The sequence below is a fragment of the Symphalangus syndactylus genome, chromosome 4 (genome assembly GCF_028878055.3).
Source record: "Symphalangus syndactylus isolate Jambi chromosome 4, NHGRI_mSymSyn1-v2.1_pri, whole genome shotgun sequence".
NCBI classification, from domain to species: Eukaryota; Metazoa; Chordata; class Mammalia; order Primates; family Hylobatidae; genus Symphalangus; species Symphalangus syndactylus.
The window spans coordinates 129,279,044-129,295,908 of NC_072426.2; the positions used below are offsets into that span (position 1 = coordinate 129,279,044).

The 16,865-nt window shown below is 39.2% G+C and overlaps 1 protein-coding gene across 1 annotated transcript in view; it reads right to left on the reverse strand.

Annotated features, from left to right (window-relative positions):
- Window positions 1-10,625, reverse strand: part of CTSO (cathepsin O) — a 30,060-nt gene extending 19,435 nt beyond the window's left edge. Inside the window, exon 1 of the mRNA XM_055276225.2 lies at window positions 10,297-10,625. Within this exon, the coding sequence (XP_055132200.1) occupies window positions 10,297-10,422 (126 nt within the window). The 5' untranslated portion in view covers window positions 10,423-10,625. The remainder of the gene's footprint in view (window positions 1-10,296) is intronic.
- Window positions 10,626-16,865: the final 6,240 nt, after the last annotated feature.

Sequence of the window (16,865 nt, forward strand, 5' to 3'; positions counted from 1 at the left end):
AATAAATCAATCTGATTCTATTAAAGCTTTATAGATATCTTTATCACATGTAGGGTACAAAGGCTCTGTGACAGATGCAATTCTGGAAATATTTGAAGAAGATAGCCTGGTTTCTCTATCTGGAGGGGAAATGTGACCATTATTTACTGATTTCTCAACTTTGAATTTTGTGATAATTTATCTTAAGCTTATCTTTTATACATAAACATGCTTCAATTTCATAATACTAACCAATTACGTAGAATAAATAAAATTTCAGGGGGCTATCATTTGGTACCTTTCCAACCCTAGTGCTTCTACATATTTGTCTATGTACTTATGTGTTTATTGTGTGTCTGTATCAAAAACCTATAAGCAAAATGATGACTGCTTATATATCTTATTCCTTACCGTGATATCCTCACTTAGTACATGCCTGGCACACAATAGATCCTTGATAAGTATTTGTTGTTGAATAAATAGATAAGTGACATTTTCCATATCATGCCCTTAATAACTTTAAGCTGTTTATTTTTAAGTAAATTATTGCTGGAAGTTGTCATAATCTTATTTTTTTTCCTTTTGTGCATACCTAGGAAGATTGCTATTCAACAAATTCATAGTTTTTGAGGTACTTAAAAATAATCTTGATGAAGCAAGGCTTTCAATATAACCTGGATATATAAATGTAAAAATAGAACTAGAATATAAAGTAATTCTGTATATGGCAAATGACAAATATAAGCCAGAGACTATTAACTGCTAAGGAATTCAGAGGATTCATTCAATCAGTAAGTACTGCCTGGCCATCTTTATGAGCAGGAGTAGTCAGGAAGGGACTAAGAATGTAGGATGTTCAGAATGCACAGGAGAGAATGTGGCAGCCATGAGAATGTGCCTCCCAGCCTTCTTTTTATAGGGAGTTTAGTTGCTGCTAGTTGAATCTCCATGATCACACCAAGGGAAGCCACAGTTCTTATGGGCTGCACCTACCTCATGACTGAGTACTAAGGCTTGCTATTTGGGGGACAAATGGGACTCCCCTGACAGCTGGTTTTTGATTAATGACTCACTGATGGCCTTGCCAAACCAAACTTTCCTTGGACTGTGAGACAGCATGGAACTCTTCCCCAACCTTCCTTCCCTTTTTCCTTCACTTAGGGGCAGAATTACACTGCAATCAGACAGCTCTACCTGGACCTCTCCCTATTCATTCACAGGAATTGCTCCTGTGATTGATCAAAAAAAAAAAAAAAAAAAAAAAGGCTGGAGCGCAGTGACTCATGCCTGTAATCCCAGCACTTTGGGAGGCCGAAGTGGGTGGATCACCTGAGGTCAGGAGTTCGAGACCAGCCTGGCCAACATGGTGAAACCCTGTCTCTACTAAAAATACAAAAATTACCCGGGCGTGGTGGTGGCGTGCCTGTCATCTCAGCTACTCAGGGGGTTGAGGCAGGAGAATTGCTTGAACCCAGAGGCGGAAGTTGCAGTGAGCCGAGATCACACCACTGGACTCCAGCCTGGACGACAGAGTGAGCCTCCAACTCAAAATAAATAAATAAATAAATAAATAAATAAATAGAATGGGAAGACATGAATAACCAATTTACCAATATTAGGAATGAAAGAAGAGCCATGATTACAGATGCTTCAGACATTAGAACAATATTTTGACAACTTTATGACAGTAACTTGGCAAACTGTACAAAATGGACAAACTTTTTGAAAGGCACAGATTGCCAAAGATGAAAGAAATAGGCCGGGTGCAGTGGCTCACGCTTGTAATCCCAGCACTTTGGGAGGCCGAGGCAGGTGGGTCACGAGGTCAGGAGATCGAGACCACGGTGAAACCCCGTCCCTACTAAAAATACAAAAAAATTAGCCGGGCGTGGTGGCGGGCGCCTGTAGTCCCAGCTACTCGGAGAGGCTGAGGCAGGAGAATGGCGTGAACCCGGGAGGCGGAGCTTGCAGTGAGCTGAGATTGCGCCACTGTACTCCAGCCTGGGCGACAAAGCAAGACTCTGTCTCAAAAGAAAGAAAAAGAAAAAAAAAAAGAAAGGAAAAATAGAAAACTTGAGCAGCCTTTTATTAGCTAAAGGCATTAAATTTGTAAGTGAAAACTGACTCACAAAGCAAACTTCAGGCCCAGGTGGCTTTTTGGTGAACTTTATACAATGAAGAAAGAAGTAATACCAATATTATCCTTTGAGAAAATCAAGAAGAAGGGACTAAGCTGCAACTTAAATAAGACCAGTTTTACCCTGATTCTAAACCAGAAAAATATATCTAAATAAAATAGAACTACATACCAGTATCCCTCATAAATATGCTGTAGATACAAAATCCTTAACAAAATAGCAAATCAAATCTAACAATATATGTAAAGGACAATACATTGTGACCAAGTGAAGTTTATTTAGAAATGTTAGGTTGGTTTAAAATTTCAAAATCAATCGTCAGTGTGATACATCATATTAACAGAACAAAAAAGGAATATACCACACACACACACACACACCAAGCCACACACACACACGCACACACACACACACACGCATGCACATGAGGTATAGACTGGTACGCCCTTTCAAGATCCTTAAAATTACACAAATTGTTTAATTAAAAAAATCTAATTCTAGGAATGTATTTTAGACTCGAGTGTAGGCAATGCTGTACATGTGGGTTCTACACGTGTGTCTGGGAGGGGAGGCAGTAGTTGAGCCACATACTCTATTTAGTTGGAGAGCTAATGCAAGTTTATCTTACTAGATGATTTGTGACATCTACGAGAAAAACAATATATTTCCACTCAAGTGGGCAAATGCCAGATGAAACAAACTTACACATCGTTGGCAGGGAATTCCCATGTACTTCTCTTAATTTTTGTGTTGCCTTATGAGTGTCATTTCACCATCCAAAGTTTAGGTGTTCTGGTTGTGAAGTAGTTATAATAACACCAATTTAATAACGAAATAAATGAATGTATTATTTATTTATTTTAAATATTTATGTCCCTAATTTTCAATGATGATTCCAATAACAGTTGCTTAGTTTTGGTCTTGTGCCATGTGTTTGAAAAGACAAATAGCTCCACATATATTTTCTATTTGTTACCACATGATACACTGTTCTTCGATTTATGTCAGTGGCACCAGTATCTGCGGGACTTCTGAAAATGTTGCTGTCTTCCACTTGTTCAACCAGGAGCCAACTTCTAAAAGAATTCCATTTTCTATTCTAGTGTAATGACTCCTGTCATTTCACAGCCTTCCATAGTCCATGTCAGGGCTACTCAATCTTTATACAAATTGTTGACTTCTTGCCAACAGCGAAATACTCTAAACCACTAAGTTCTCTGCTTCATCCTCTCCCTACCTCTAATCTCTACCCACTTGTTTTGATTTTGCAAAACCATCAATAACATTAAAAGTACTTCCCTGGAGGCTTCTGAACACAGCATAATAATAATAATTGTTATTATCATTTTGAGATGGAGTCTCGCTCTGTCACCCAGGCGAGTGCAGTGGCGTGATCTCCGCTCACTGCAAGCTCTGCCTCCCGGGTTCATGCCATTCTCCTGCCTCAGCCTCGCAAGTAGCTGGGGCTACAGGCACCCGCCACCATGCCCGGCTAATTTTTTTTTTTTTTTTTTTTTTTTTTTTAGTAGAGACGGGGTTTCACCGTGTTAGCCAGGATGGTCTCAATCTCCTGACCTCGTGATCTGCCCGCCTCAGCCTCCCAAAGTGCTGGGATCACAGGCATGAGCCACCGCGCCTGGCCTCTTTTTAACTTTGCAACAATTTGAAATGTCTTACCACTGCTGTGCAATTTTTGGCTATATACTCAACCTCTCTGAGCTTTTTTCCATCAACAAATGGAGTAATACTGATCTGGAAGAATGTAAGGATTAAACAAAATAATAATTGGAAAACATATTACAGAGACTGGCAAAATAAACACTCAGTTAAAATACTCTCATCCTCTATCTTCCTTTTCCTTTAAACAGAGTATTTGGATTATAGAAATGGCGCTCAAAGACCATACTTTCAGATTCACTTGGAGCAAGTATTTCTCATGTCATTAGAAATGAGGATCAATATTATCTATTGAAAGCAATCTGTTGCTTTCATGGTAAAATAATACTATCAGTATATCCAAGAATATCTATTCTCTTTTTATTTATTCTCTTGTTTGCTATACACTTATCAAGTTCACTAACATGGGTTTCACATCATTTAAAATTTAAAAAGCCCTGTATTTCATTTCTTGAATTACCAATTCTTTTAAGTGACTTTTCTGGTCTCTCTTGATTCTGGCTATTAAAGATTTCATAGAAGCATCACAAACTGAAGTCTGTATGAGGCTCTTGCTGCTCATGACATCCAACAACCTCCGGTAGGTAAAGGATCAGTGAGCACATGTTCTCAACAGAGTAAGATATGATAGGGAGCAAATTTAGAGTAGCCGTCTCTAAAGTCATATAAAATATTAAAGAAAAGACCTGAACCTTAACTTCATTTATGAGAGGAGAGATGTAAAGTTTTGATGAATACATAGGAAACTTCTCATTGATACTTTTGAAAAGTGCACGTTTAAAAATTAGATCTTACATGAGAAAAATTAGAGCTGATAAATCAGAACAGCCTTTGAACAGATTTGGTGAAAAATAACTACTTTCACCTTTTTTTTTTTTTTTTTTTGGTTAAATGTGTTTAATTGAATGAGTTACAAAGGGAGATACCAGATTCCTGAACAGAAGGGTAACTCAGAACCTAAGAGCTTGAAGAAATTATCCTGATTATACAACTAGGAAAAACATGTCCATTGGGCATTAGTACATCTTGTGCATACTAAATCTCTATTTATTATAGGTATAACCTCTCAACTTTATACCTAGGACCTTGTCCCTGTAAGACTCTGTCCCTAAAGCTATCCTTATTATGACTTCTAGCAGCCACCCTTCTAAGAAAGAGGTAGAATCTCTTAAAGCTGCCTTTGTGTGTGTGTGTGTGCACATGTGTACTGGAGGTGGTCACATATTTGAACTTGATTTAAATGTAATATGTTTCTAAGCAGTGTCTTCCATATTCTAATTTCCCTCCTGTTAGCCTGGCTAGGATGCTTCATGACTATGCTAAAGGCGGTTGATAAGAACTGCAGAGTAATCATGAAACATCCCAGCAAGGCCGAATAACAGAGGATGGGTTCAGTCTGATCATAAAACAGGATAACTCTACTGACAAGAGACCTGAACAAGTCTCATGAGGAGGTCAGGCTGTAGTTTTAAAATTCCTCAGAAATCAACATTTTTTCTTACAGGATCAGAAAGCCCTTCCAGCTATCTCAGGCATCTTGGCCCCCTTACCTTTCCAGCTGTGGGTAACCATAGTCTTAGACAGTGGTCTGGTTAGGGTAAGTTAAGAGGAAAACGGTCATGTTCAAAACGATCTAAGAGTAGAAATCCATCGAGGGTGGCTTGAGGGGTTCTCAGATATTTCCTTAATCTACTTCCCTGAGGGGAAAAATCTGTGAAATCTTTCTCACAGACTGCGACTAAGTAAGAGTAAATGAAATCACGTATTTTCTTCTTGCATGTACTCAACTGTTTCTAAAGGAGTAAGTGAATCTTTTATGAGCAAACTGTTGAGTTTTCATTTCTCTACAAAGAATGTTCTCAGCCACTGAATGCACTAAATACAAAGGGTTGAAGGGATTGTTAAATTGAATTCAAGTATTCATTCTAAGTGTTTTACATGAATTAACTTAGCCCTGTATAAAGGTAATTGCTAATATTACCCCCTCTTCACAGATGAATAAATCTGAGAAACAGATACATGATTTGCCTAAGGTCACACAACTAGTATTTGGTGGAGGGGTATAGTTATTTAGCCTGCAAGAAATCTACTGATGGGATATAAACTTTAAGGGACTTCACGTCTGTTTTATCAGCTGAAAAGGCAGTGAACATCTATTATTTTTCCCCATTGATATCTAGGTTTCCTTCCACTAATGATGATTTATTTGCCCTTATCAATATATGCAATGATGTGTGTATTCCCTTACAATGAATCCCATGTATCCATGGGATAAGTTTTATATTGAAATTCTCAGAGACACCTAAGGTACTTTGGAAGATCACTTTATCTTCGGCACTTTAAACTCATTGTTTGTCTTGCAGTTCCATTACTCAGACTTTTAACAACTTTCATTTGCAGATTTTGAAGTTTCATAGGATAAATCGTAAATTGTACACATAGATTTAAAATGTTCTCCTTGGGAGTGCTTTAGTTTCTGGAAATTGCAGTAAATCTGAGGATGAGCAAAACAGGTAAAATATTTGTATACAAAGAGCATTGCTGAGAATTTCTTGGAAGACTTAGGAATTGTAAACTTCAGATCAGTGATTCGCAACTGAGGATAATTTTGTCCCTCATTTGTCATACTGGAGATTGTCATACTGGTGGGATGCCACTGGCATCTGGTGCATAGAGCCCATGCATGCTGCTACTCGCCCTACAATGAAGAGGAAGGTCCCCCACAACAAATCACTATCCATTCTCCAATGTCAATAGTGCCGCTGTTGAGAAGCCCTGGATTAGAACAATAAGAGCTTTTTAAAGGATACACTTTCATAAATGACTGCTTTTGAAAAGTTCCTTAGACAAAGTATTTTCTATACAGCGTACTGAAGTGTGTGTAAACATATTGCAGATATATATTTACTATGTATGATAAGAAATGTGTAGTCAGTATTTGTGTGAGCATGTACACAAAAAGATTGAATTAAAAATACATTCTTTTGTGAACTACTTGGGAGAATCTACTTCTCTAGTGTATAAGTCTTTACATTCTTCTTTTTATTTACAGGAAAATGTTTATTTACAGGATACAATGCTTAAACATAACGATATTCATTTTTTGTGTACATTTCTTAGAGGACAACACGTCTTATTCTCCACTGCATCCCTCAGAAAACTCAGACCAGTTCTTTAGACACAGTAGAAATTAAATAAAGTCTTGGATGAATGTATGGGAAGATGAATGAATGAATAAATTATAATCTATGATTTTAAGTTTATGATATATTTCCATTCAGTCAATGTATGCTTTAAGTGAGAATTATCAGAAAAAGTCTGCTGAACAATATTATCTAACATCAAATTCGTGTTTTTATCTTTATATAAGGTAGAACAGGAGTCTCAAACCCCTGGGCCATGGACCAGTACTGCTCTGTGACCTGTTAAGGACCAGGCTGCACAGCAGGTGGTGAGGGGCCTGCGAGCGAGCATCACCACCTGATCTCTACCTTCCGTCAGATCAGCAGCAGCATTAGATTATCATAGGAGCACAAACCCTACTGCAAACGGTGCATGTGAGGGATCTAGTTTGCACAGTCCTTATGTGAATCTAATGCTTGATGATCTGGGGTGGAATAGCTTCATCCTGAAATCATCCGCATCCTCCTCACCCCACCGCCACACCCCAGTCCGTGGAAAAATTGTCTTCCATGAAACCAATCCCTGGTGCCAAAAAGTTTGGGGACCACCGAGGTAGAAAATAGGTTTTAAAGCTTTCTTGGATAAAGCCTATTTGGAGGACCTAATTCCAGATTTCAAGGGGCTGATTATGGCAAGCGCATATAAGTGGCTCATTAGTTAGGATCACTTGTTATAAAGATGCTATGGCTATCTATTTATACATAAATAAATATTCCTAAATATATATACAATCTTATAATAATATAACCTGTGCCATTATGGCAACTGGTCTTAAGGTGAAGCTTCTGAAATTTTATGTAAAATCACATGTGCTTTGGCATAGATATTATTCTAAAGTGATAGTATCAAAAAACTTTTATTGGATCCAATATTGGGTCTGTGCCTCCCAAAAGGATAAGAATACCAAATGTTCTGTGGTAAAATAATGAGCATCAGTAAATATGAGAGCATACCTAGGTTTTGGCACAAAGGACAGTAGGCTGAATTCAATAATTAAGAGTTTCCTGAGCACTGGAAGTTTCCAAAGGAGTGAAAGTGCAGAGATAAGGGGTGCCATCCAATGTCAGGTGTCTTGTGAGGCATCCCATAATAAACCATAGAGGACTCTAGTTTTCACTGAACACGATATAATATTCTGTGGGAAAGTCATGGGCTAACCTAACTTTCATTTAACGTGCATTCCTGGGAAACTTACAAAACTATCTAACGCTAAGATTAAAACAAATTAAAAAACCTTCATCATTCTCTAAACCCATGACCATGAAAGACATTACTAATTAATCAAGGACTTTCTTGAACCGGATCTTCAGCTGCAAACTCCTGAATCATGCATTCACCAATGGATTCACTTGATTTCAACAAGAAGTTTCATGGTTACCAAGGAGGCAAGGCCCTTTCCACCTTTCCCAGTGTCCAGCTCTCTATCCCAAGTCCAAACAACAATCTCCAGCTAGCTAATCTAACTAATGCCTCATGATGTGAGGTTAAAGAGTTTCATCCCAAAACCATCCATTCCCCCACTTCCCTCCTTCACCCCCACCGTCCATGGAAAAATTGTCTTCCATTAAACCGGTCCCTAGTGCCAAAAAGATTGGGGACCACTAAGGTAGAAAATCGGTTTTAAAGCATTCTTGGATAAAGTCCAACTAAGCACCAAGAGGTGTTCAGTTTCCAGCAACTGTGCTTTGAAGCCTCACTGTTCTCCTTTCTCATGAAGCAAATTCCTTTCTCATGAAGCAAATTCCTACAGGCAGCAACTGCTTTGAAACCTTTTTTGATATTTCTTAACCCAAGGGTTTTAAAATGTACTAAGAGTCTTCATAATTCCATCCTCCTCCACTTCCAACTTTCCATCTTTCAACCTGGATCTTTGTATTTCGCCTGAGAAAAGTTACATTATCTAGACATTCATCAGGGTATGGCCTCTTTACAGGACCAGTATGAGTCACTACATAAATTATATACATATATATTTATAAATTATCTAAAATCTAAATAAATGTTAAAATATATTTATAAGTCTAGCCCTTTGAGCTTTGTCCTGAAATAGGATTTTTTTTTAGGATCCTGACTGTTTGTTTATTTATTTAGCCAATGAATACGTTACCAGTAAAGGTGAGACTGACTTTTCCCCTAAGGGGTTTGGTTTACCAGGAAAACGAAACTGAGTTGAGGATAGGGGTAGAATACAGGCCAGAATTTTGTTCTTGAAAGAGGAAGAGGACTTCTGGTTTTGAAAGCTAGAACTGAACTCAAGAATAATAGAGTGGAGATAACATTACACATCTCGGTTTGGACAAAACGTAAGAGTGGACAGAATCAGGGAAGGCTGGCCTTCCTAAACATTGGAGCTTTCCAGGAGAGTGGGGGGAAAAGAGCATGGCTATGAAATCCTGTGAGAAATTCTAACAAACACCAGAAAAAAGATACACTTCCTTGAGCAATATTACTCAACTCAGACTTACGTTTGATTCAGAATGAAAGAATTTTCTTTTCTAATAAATTAAATCATGATAATGGCATCTTTCATGAATTTAAAAATGTGTTAAAGAGTATCAGCTATCTAGAACATAGTGAGGCGAACACTAAATCGGCATCCCTTGTAGTTTCCTTGGGAAAATCATTATTTGTGCTCAGCTAACTGGTCCCTTCCAGAGTTTTCATGCTAGACTCAAATCTAAGCATTTATTATAAAGACTTTTTCATAATAATATGAAAAGGAAATTAAATGTTTCTCTTTTCTTCAACTCAGTCTCCGCCAAGGCAGGAAGAACTTCTAAGGTGGTGCGTTAGTTTAGGGAGAATCATAAACCACCAGGATTCTTTAATCTGGCTAAAGGCAGGCTCTTTGTCTCTAACTTCTGATCACTAGCGCCCTCCTCGGGAAAAAAAAAACGACAGGTTTCTTCCACCAACAGGCTGCTCCCTGTTTCTGGTTCTCATAAAAGAGTAATAGAAGAGATTTGGAAGCCAGTGGCAACGATCGAGGGGATTGCTAAATGGGGGTGCTTCTTCCCAACAAGAACACTTTGGACGTATCTATGTATTTATTTGGGTGCGTCCCAAAAATCCATAGCGACAAATCTTTTCTGGAAAATCAAATCTTTTGGTTAGCAAAGGCATGAGGGAGTGACACCATGGCACAAGGAGAGGGGAGAGAGAAGCTGGCTTTTGCACCCGCAGCTCAGGGCCCCAGACGCATCGCGGAGCCACGCGTGCCCACAAGCAGGGTCAGCTCTCGGGGCCCTTTTCCGCAGCCCAGACCCGGGACAGGAAGTGGGAGAGCAGGGACAGACCCGAGGAGGCGCGCGCTCGGTACCCTGAAGGCGGCGGCCTCACGCTCGCGGCTCCGCGGCCAGGTCGGGGTGAAGGGGGCGCGGGAGTCCGCATCGCCGCCGCCCCAGCACAGCAGCCACAGCAGCCACGGCAGCGCCCGCAGCTCCATTGCGGCGCCCGACTCCTCAGCAGCCCGCGCCGCTTGTTTTCTCTTTCGGTTCCTCGGCTCCTCCCATCCTGCGCTCGAGGGGCGGAAGGAGCCGGGTTGAGTGCATGGTGCTGAGATTGACCCTTTTTTAGGTTGCCGGTGTTCTGTGACTGAAAATCCGGTCAGCTGGAGGCTACGGACCTCCTTGCTGAGGCTAGTTTTTTGTTCTTGTTTTTGTTTTGGAAGAGTCAGGCACTTGACCATGTGCTTTCGAGGTTTCACTTCCATCCATCAGAAAAAAAGAAGCCTGAGAGTCATTCTTTTTGTGTGTGTGTTGAGATCAGGGCTCACTGCAGCCTCGACCTTCAGGTTCAAGTCATCCTCCTGCCTCAGCCTCCAGAGTACCTGGGACTACAGGCACGTACCACCATGCCAGGCTATTTTTGTATTTTTAGTAGAAATAGGATCTTGTCATATTGCCCAGGCCAGTCTCGAACTCCTGGACTCTAGTGATCCGCCCGCCTTGGCCTCCCAAAGTGCTCACAGGTGTGAGCCACCTGGCCTGCCCTGTGAGCCACCGGAACCTGCCTTTTTCCTTCTTGCCACAATCCCTAAGTTCAAGACCCGGTTCTGAAGTGATGTGGGCCAATACATAGAGTCATCCATTCAGCAGATGTTTATAAATACGTAACAAAATTGTACAGATGTGAAATGCATACACAGTTTTTGGATCTATTATGGCAGTTTCAAAACTCCTGAAGCCTTTTTCTCCGTTTGCAAAGGAAGATAGATCCAGGTACATAAATTGCAAGGTTCCGTGTAAACTGAAAATGAAAATCCCTTGTTCATAAATTGTGAAGAATTTCAAGACGGCAACAGCAGAGCATTAACCCAAGCCATGGGCCTTCTAAGCACCCACTTCTGCACAGGTCACACACTCATGAACCTGGCTCTACCGAGCCTTTCTTTTATAATCTATTCTGAACAAGGCTTCCATGTCTATGAAATTCATATCATTACCCTTGTAGATTTTTAGAACTAACATCAGATTTATGTCTTTAGTTTTTACCTAGGTGCAGTGAGTTACAATATTCTCCAGTGCAATCTCGGTAATAAAAATAAAATAAAAATAATGTTCCGAGTATTAAGAGGAAAGACACAAGAGTTTTTTATGTACCTTCATGATAAGATATATTGCCCTTGGCAAGTGTGGTGATAAAGATTTTATTTAAATCATAAGTTCACAGAAAGATGTTCATGTTAACCTCAGCAGTTCTTTTGTACTTAGCCCTTTCTTGTAACTCATACAAGCACATACTTTTCTTTTTAAACTGAGCTTTGCTTTCAGATCATAGTCCCTGTTTATTGACAACCTACTGAGTTAGGAAATTTAAATATAGGCAGTCATCTTTACTTTAGGATAATTGGTATTGTAAAAAAGCCCCTTGAACTAAACTCATTTCAGGAGCTCACATCAAGTATTTATTGAGTACCTGCTAAGTGTCAGGCATTATTCTAGGTAATGAGGATGTATCAAGTAAGTGCATAAGTGACTGAAGGGATGAAAATCCCCATCCCTATGAGACTGATATTTCAATTGATTTACATCAACACATATTTTATTGAGTACTTCCTAAGTGTCAGGCATTGTTCTAGGTCATCGGGACACATCAAGTGCATAAGCGACTAAAGAGATGAAAAGCCCCACCCTGTTGGAACTGGTATTTCAGTGAGGGGAGAGATGCAATAAAATTACTACAGGTTGAGGATCCCTTATCCACAATGCCTGGGTCTGGAAGTGTTTCAGATTTCAGATTTTTTCCTCCAGATTTTGGAATATTTGCATATGCATAATGAGATCTCTTGGGGATGAGACCCAAGTCTAAACACAAAATTCATTTGTGTTTCACTTATGCACATATCCTGAAGGTAATCTTACTGACTATTTTAGGTAATTTTATGCATAAAACAAGGCTTTGAATGCATTTTGACTATGACCCACCACATGAAGTCAGGTGTGAGATTTTCTAGGTGTGGCATGATGTCAATACTCAATAAGTTTCAGATTTTGGAGCATTTTGGGTGTTTGGATTAGAGATGCTGTGTTAAAGGACAATAAATCCAGATAAGGAGAGTCATGAGTGTGAGGGGTTGCATTGCTATTTTAAATAAGCTGTTCAATACTGTCCTCGCTGATGAGGAGACTTTTGAGCAAAGATTTGAAGGAGAAGAAAGTGAGCCACATGGATATTCAGATATCCAGGGAAAGAGAAGCTAAGATAGAAAGAGTTGTTTGTGTTGACAATTCTTTCCGTCTTAGCTTCTCCCTTTCCCTGGATATCTGAATATCCATGTGCCTCACTTTCTTCTTGAGATGGAAGTTTGCTTGGCATGTTCCAGAAACATAAAAGAAGTCAGCATGGATGGAGTAAAGGAAATAAAAAAGGATGAGGGGAGACTAGAATATGAGATAAGTAAGAAGCACACAGATTGTGAAGAATTTTGGGTCAGTTAAAAGGGAGATCAGAATCATCTATTAAGTAGTAAAACAAAGTTTTTGAAAAGTGTCTTGAAAAGTGAAGGTGGCAAGTATCTGCTAATTCTTAGAATAAACACTACAAATTACATGTATATGTGGAGACGTGTTTTTTTCATCAAATTTGCAAAATAGCACATGGAACTTCCCTCAACTCTGTATTAGATATCTATTGCCACGTAAAATATAACCCTCAAACTTAGCATCTTAAAAATATGAATTTTTCTTATACAGTTTCTGTGGACCAGGCGGGAGCAGCTTATCTGGGTGGTTCCAGCTCAGAGTGTCTCATGAGGTCGCAGACAAGCTGTTGCATATGGCTGCAATCTTCTGAAGGTTTCCCAAGGTTAAAGGATTCAATTTCAAGCTCATGTGGCTGTTAGCAAGAGTCCTCAGCTCCTCTTAGGCCTTTGGACAAAATCCTCAGAACCTTATCAGAAGGCTGGGCTTTTCCAGACTGCTCTTTGTTCCTGCAGAACGAGTGACTAGAGAAATTGAGACGATGGGCCAGGGAATGACTGAGGTGGGAGCAGCAGTGTCTTTTTATAATCTTATCTTGAAACGTATCATCTCTTCTGTCATTGGTTACACAGAGCCAGTCTGGTAAGATGTGGGAGGTGGAGCTGACATAAGGTGGGGTCATCGGGTGCCATCTTGGAGGCCCGCTACCACAGCCCCATGTTGCATATTAGAAGCCCAGTAACAAACGCAGTCATTTCTTTATGTGTGAAAATACTCCAGAGCTAACCATTTTCACAAATACCTCTTAACCTTTATGATACACAAATCAATATTTACTGTTGTTTTTATCCCTTTATGCACCTTCTGGGTTTTCTTCTATTTTTAATCATGCTACTTCATGTTTCAGTGACCTTGCTACAGAGTTATTTTCTTTCTTTCTTTTTTTTTACCTGTTTTTTTGTTTGTTTGTTTGTTTTTTGAGACGGAGTATCTCTCTCGCTCAGGCTGGAGTGCAGTGGCGCGATCTCGGCTCATTGCAGCCTCAGCCTCCCGGGTAGCTGAGATTACAGGCAAGTGCCACCACGCCCAGCTAATTTTTTGTATTTTTAGTAGAGACGAGGTTTCACCATGTTGGCAAGGCTGGTCTCAAACAACTGACCTCAGGTGATCCTCCCACCTCAGCCTCCCGAAGGGTTAGGATTACAGGCGTGAGCCACCGCACCCAGCCTTGTTTTTATTTTTACTTGATACACAACACATTCATGTGTTTATTATGATTTACCACTGTGCTAAGCATTTTGCAAATATTAACCTTAATTCCCCATTGCAAAAGGTAGTATTATCATCATTTCTATTTTATAGATGAGGAAACTGAGGCAGAGAAAAGTTAAGTACTAATTGCATGAGATATTGGAAACCTCATATAATCAGCTAGAGATTATTAAATAATTTGAAACATAAACTGAGAAAAATGCTAGGGTTAATCTGGGGAAAATATTGGAATGAATACCAATTGTATAAGAGATTAGGTATTTAGTGAGTTTTTCACAATATGAAGAATTTTGCATCCCCACAACCTCATGATTGCAGGGTTTCAGATATTTAATACACTGATAAGAAGGAACCATGTCTATTACTGCTAATCCTTACAACAACCCAACAAGGTAGAAATTATTGTTCTCACTTTACACATGAAGGAACTGACATGTATAGCGATTAGGGACTTATTCAAGATCCTAAGTAGTAAGTGGCCATGGTGAGATGTAAATTGAGCTGTCAGACTTCAGAGCTCATGCCTGCGTTTTCTTCTACACCAGCCTGCTCTCGGGAAGTCCAAGGCCTATCTTGCTATTTGTCATTACTATTTCTATTTTATATTGGCTCTTCTTTATTAACATACCTTTGGTAGTCTGTGAGCTTTTTATGTTCTAGTTTAACTTACAGGCAAGCGTGGCATTCGGTAATGGACATGAGTCATTGTAGTCCCTCTGAGTTGAATTGTTCGGGTTTTTTTTCCCGCTTTAAAATTTTTTTTTCTGTATTATGGGAAGGAACATTATTTCTCCAGGAAACTAATTGGCTTGTGTGTGAGTTGAAAACGTTGATTATCTTTAATCTTAGATTTTACACCTGAATATTTTACTAATGCCAGGAAATCCTTTTTTTATTGTGGTTGTTAATTATGCTCATAGTCATTGCTTTGTTCTTAACTTCTTATAATGGTGACATTCCATAGGGATAATGTAAATCTTGAATAAGAAAATGAGTTACATAAATTTCTAGGTAAGAGATGTTCAAACTTCCTTTCTGGCTGAAATTGAAGAAATGCTGTCTGAACAGCCACTGCTAACGGGCAGGATTTGTCAGGTCGTAGAAATTGCTCATTCCTGTTTCTCAGCTGGAGGGGAAAGGCTGTAAGAGGGGTTGGCAAAAATGCCATAAAACAAAGGAAGACTTGGTAACTCCACCAGCCAACTTCTAACAACAAAGTAAATAGCATAAATGAAAAGCCATAATGTATACCTCTTTCTCCAAACAGTTAATGGAACAAAAAGCCCCAAGAAACACCTGAACTCAAGAGCAGTTTCTATGGAAACCTCAATCCATTTCCATTCTGCTGACATTTGAATAAATGTGAGCCGACGCATGCTTTAGCTCAGTCACATTACACACACTGTGGAGACAGCGCTAATGGGTTTATCTTAGAACCATTATTAACTACTCAGAGCAAAATTGCATCAGTTCTCCCCTCATAGACTTAGATTATTCCACAGTCTTAAGTACTTCTGAAAAATCTGCGATCAGTAGGCAAAACAACACTTTTGACATGACTATTATTTTGTAGGCTCCAAAAACTCCCTTTCCTACTCATGTAAAAATTTTAAAGAGCCAAAATTTGTCATTTTCATCATCTAAGAAAATAACTCCAGTATCTTTAATGTGTCATTAACACTAATGCATGCCATTAATGCTAATGCTCCATTCTGCTTTAACAGCCCTCCATTTCCCTCAAGTTAGATGGAGCCTGCAAGAATTACACACCTTTTGACTTCTATTGCCTGAGCAAAAATCACATTATCCCAAAGGAGGGATGCAAGAGAAAGCAAGACTCACAGGGAAGACATACACATAGAAAAAACTGTCTTTAGATGGAATTCATATAAAATAAGGTGGCTCATCCTAATTGTAAATCCTGCCTTCCAACTAACAATTATAGAAAACCCTGTAGCTCAGGCAGCATATGAGAAAGAGAGCCACAGAGGCAGTTAGCTCTAGAAAAATTTTGTTTTGGGCATAGTAGTGCACACCTCTAGTCGCAGCTACTCGGGAGGCTGAGGTGGAAGGAGCTCTTGAGCCTAGGAGATTAAGGCTGAAGAAAGCCGAGATTGCACCTCTGCACTCCAGCCTGGGCAACAGAGTGAGACCATGTCAAAAAAAAAAAAAAAAAAAAAAAAAAGACAAATTTTGTTTCATTGCTTTGAAGAACTATTTGGTTTAAATGATTTTTATTTGATCTTCATTTTAAATATCATATTGGTCCACCTCATAGTCTCTAAGGTAATCTTCGGGCTCAGACCCCAGGTAATGTCAAATGATATAATATAGTAGATATAACACATTCTTTAATTCCAATTAACATGGATTCTTCTTCTTGTTTGTTTACTGGCTTTTGTGACCTTAGGAATGTTAGTTATCCTTCTTTAGCTTCTATTTCATTACCTGCAAATTGGAAATGATAATTTCTAGTTCTGGTGGTGTTCTGAAGGTCAGAGACAATGAATACAGAATGCTTGGATCATAGGCGTTCATTCATAATGGCAGCTATAATTGGCGATGAAGTTTCCTTTTGTGGTGAGATTTAGGATCAACATTATTAGACTTTACTCTCTTCATTGATAAGCCCTTGGACAAAAATAATTTTATATTTGAGGATCATCGCCCTTCCCTGTCTATTCTGCTTCTTAAC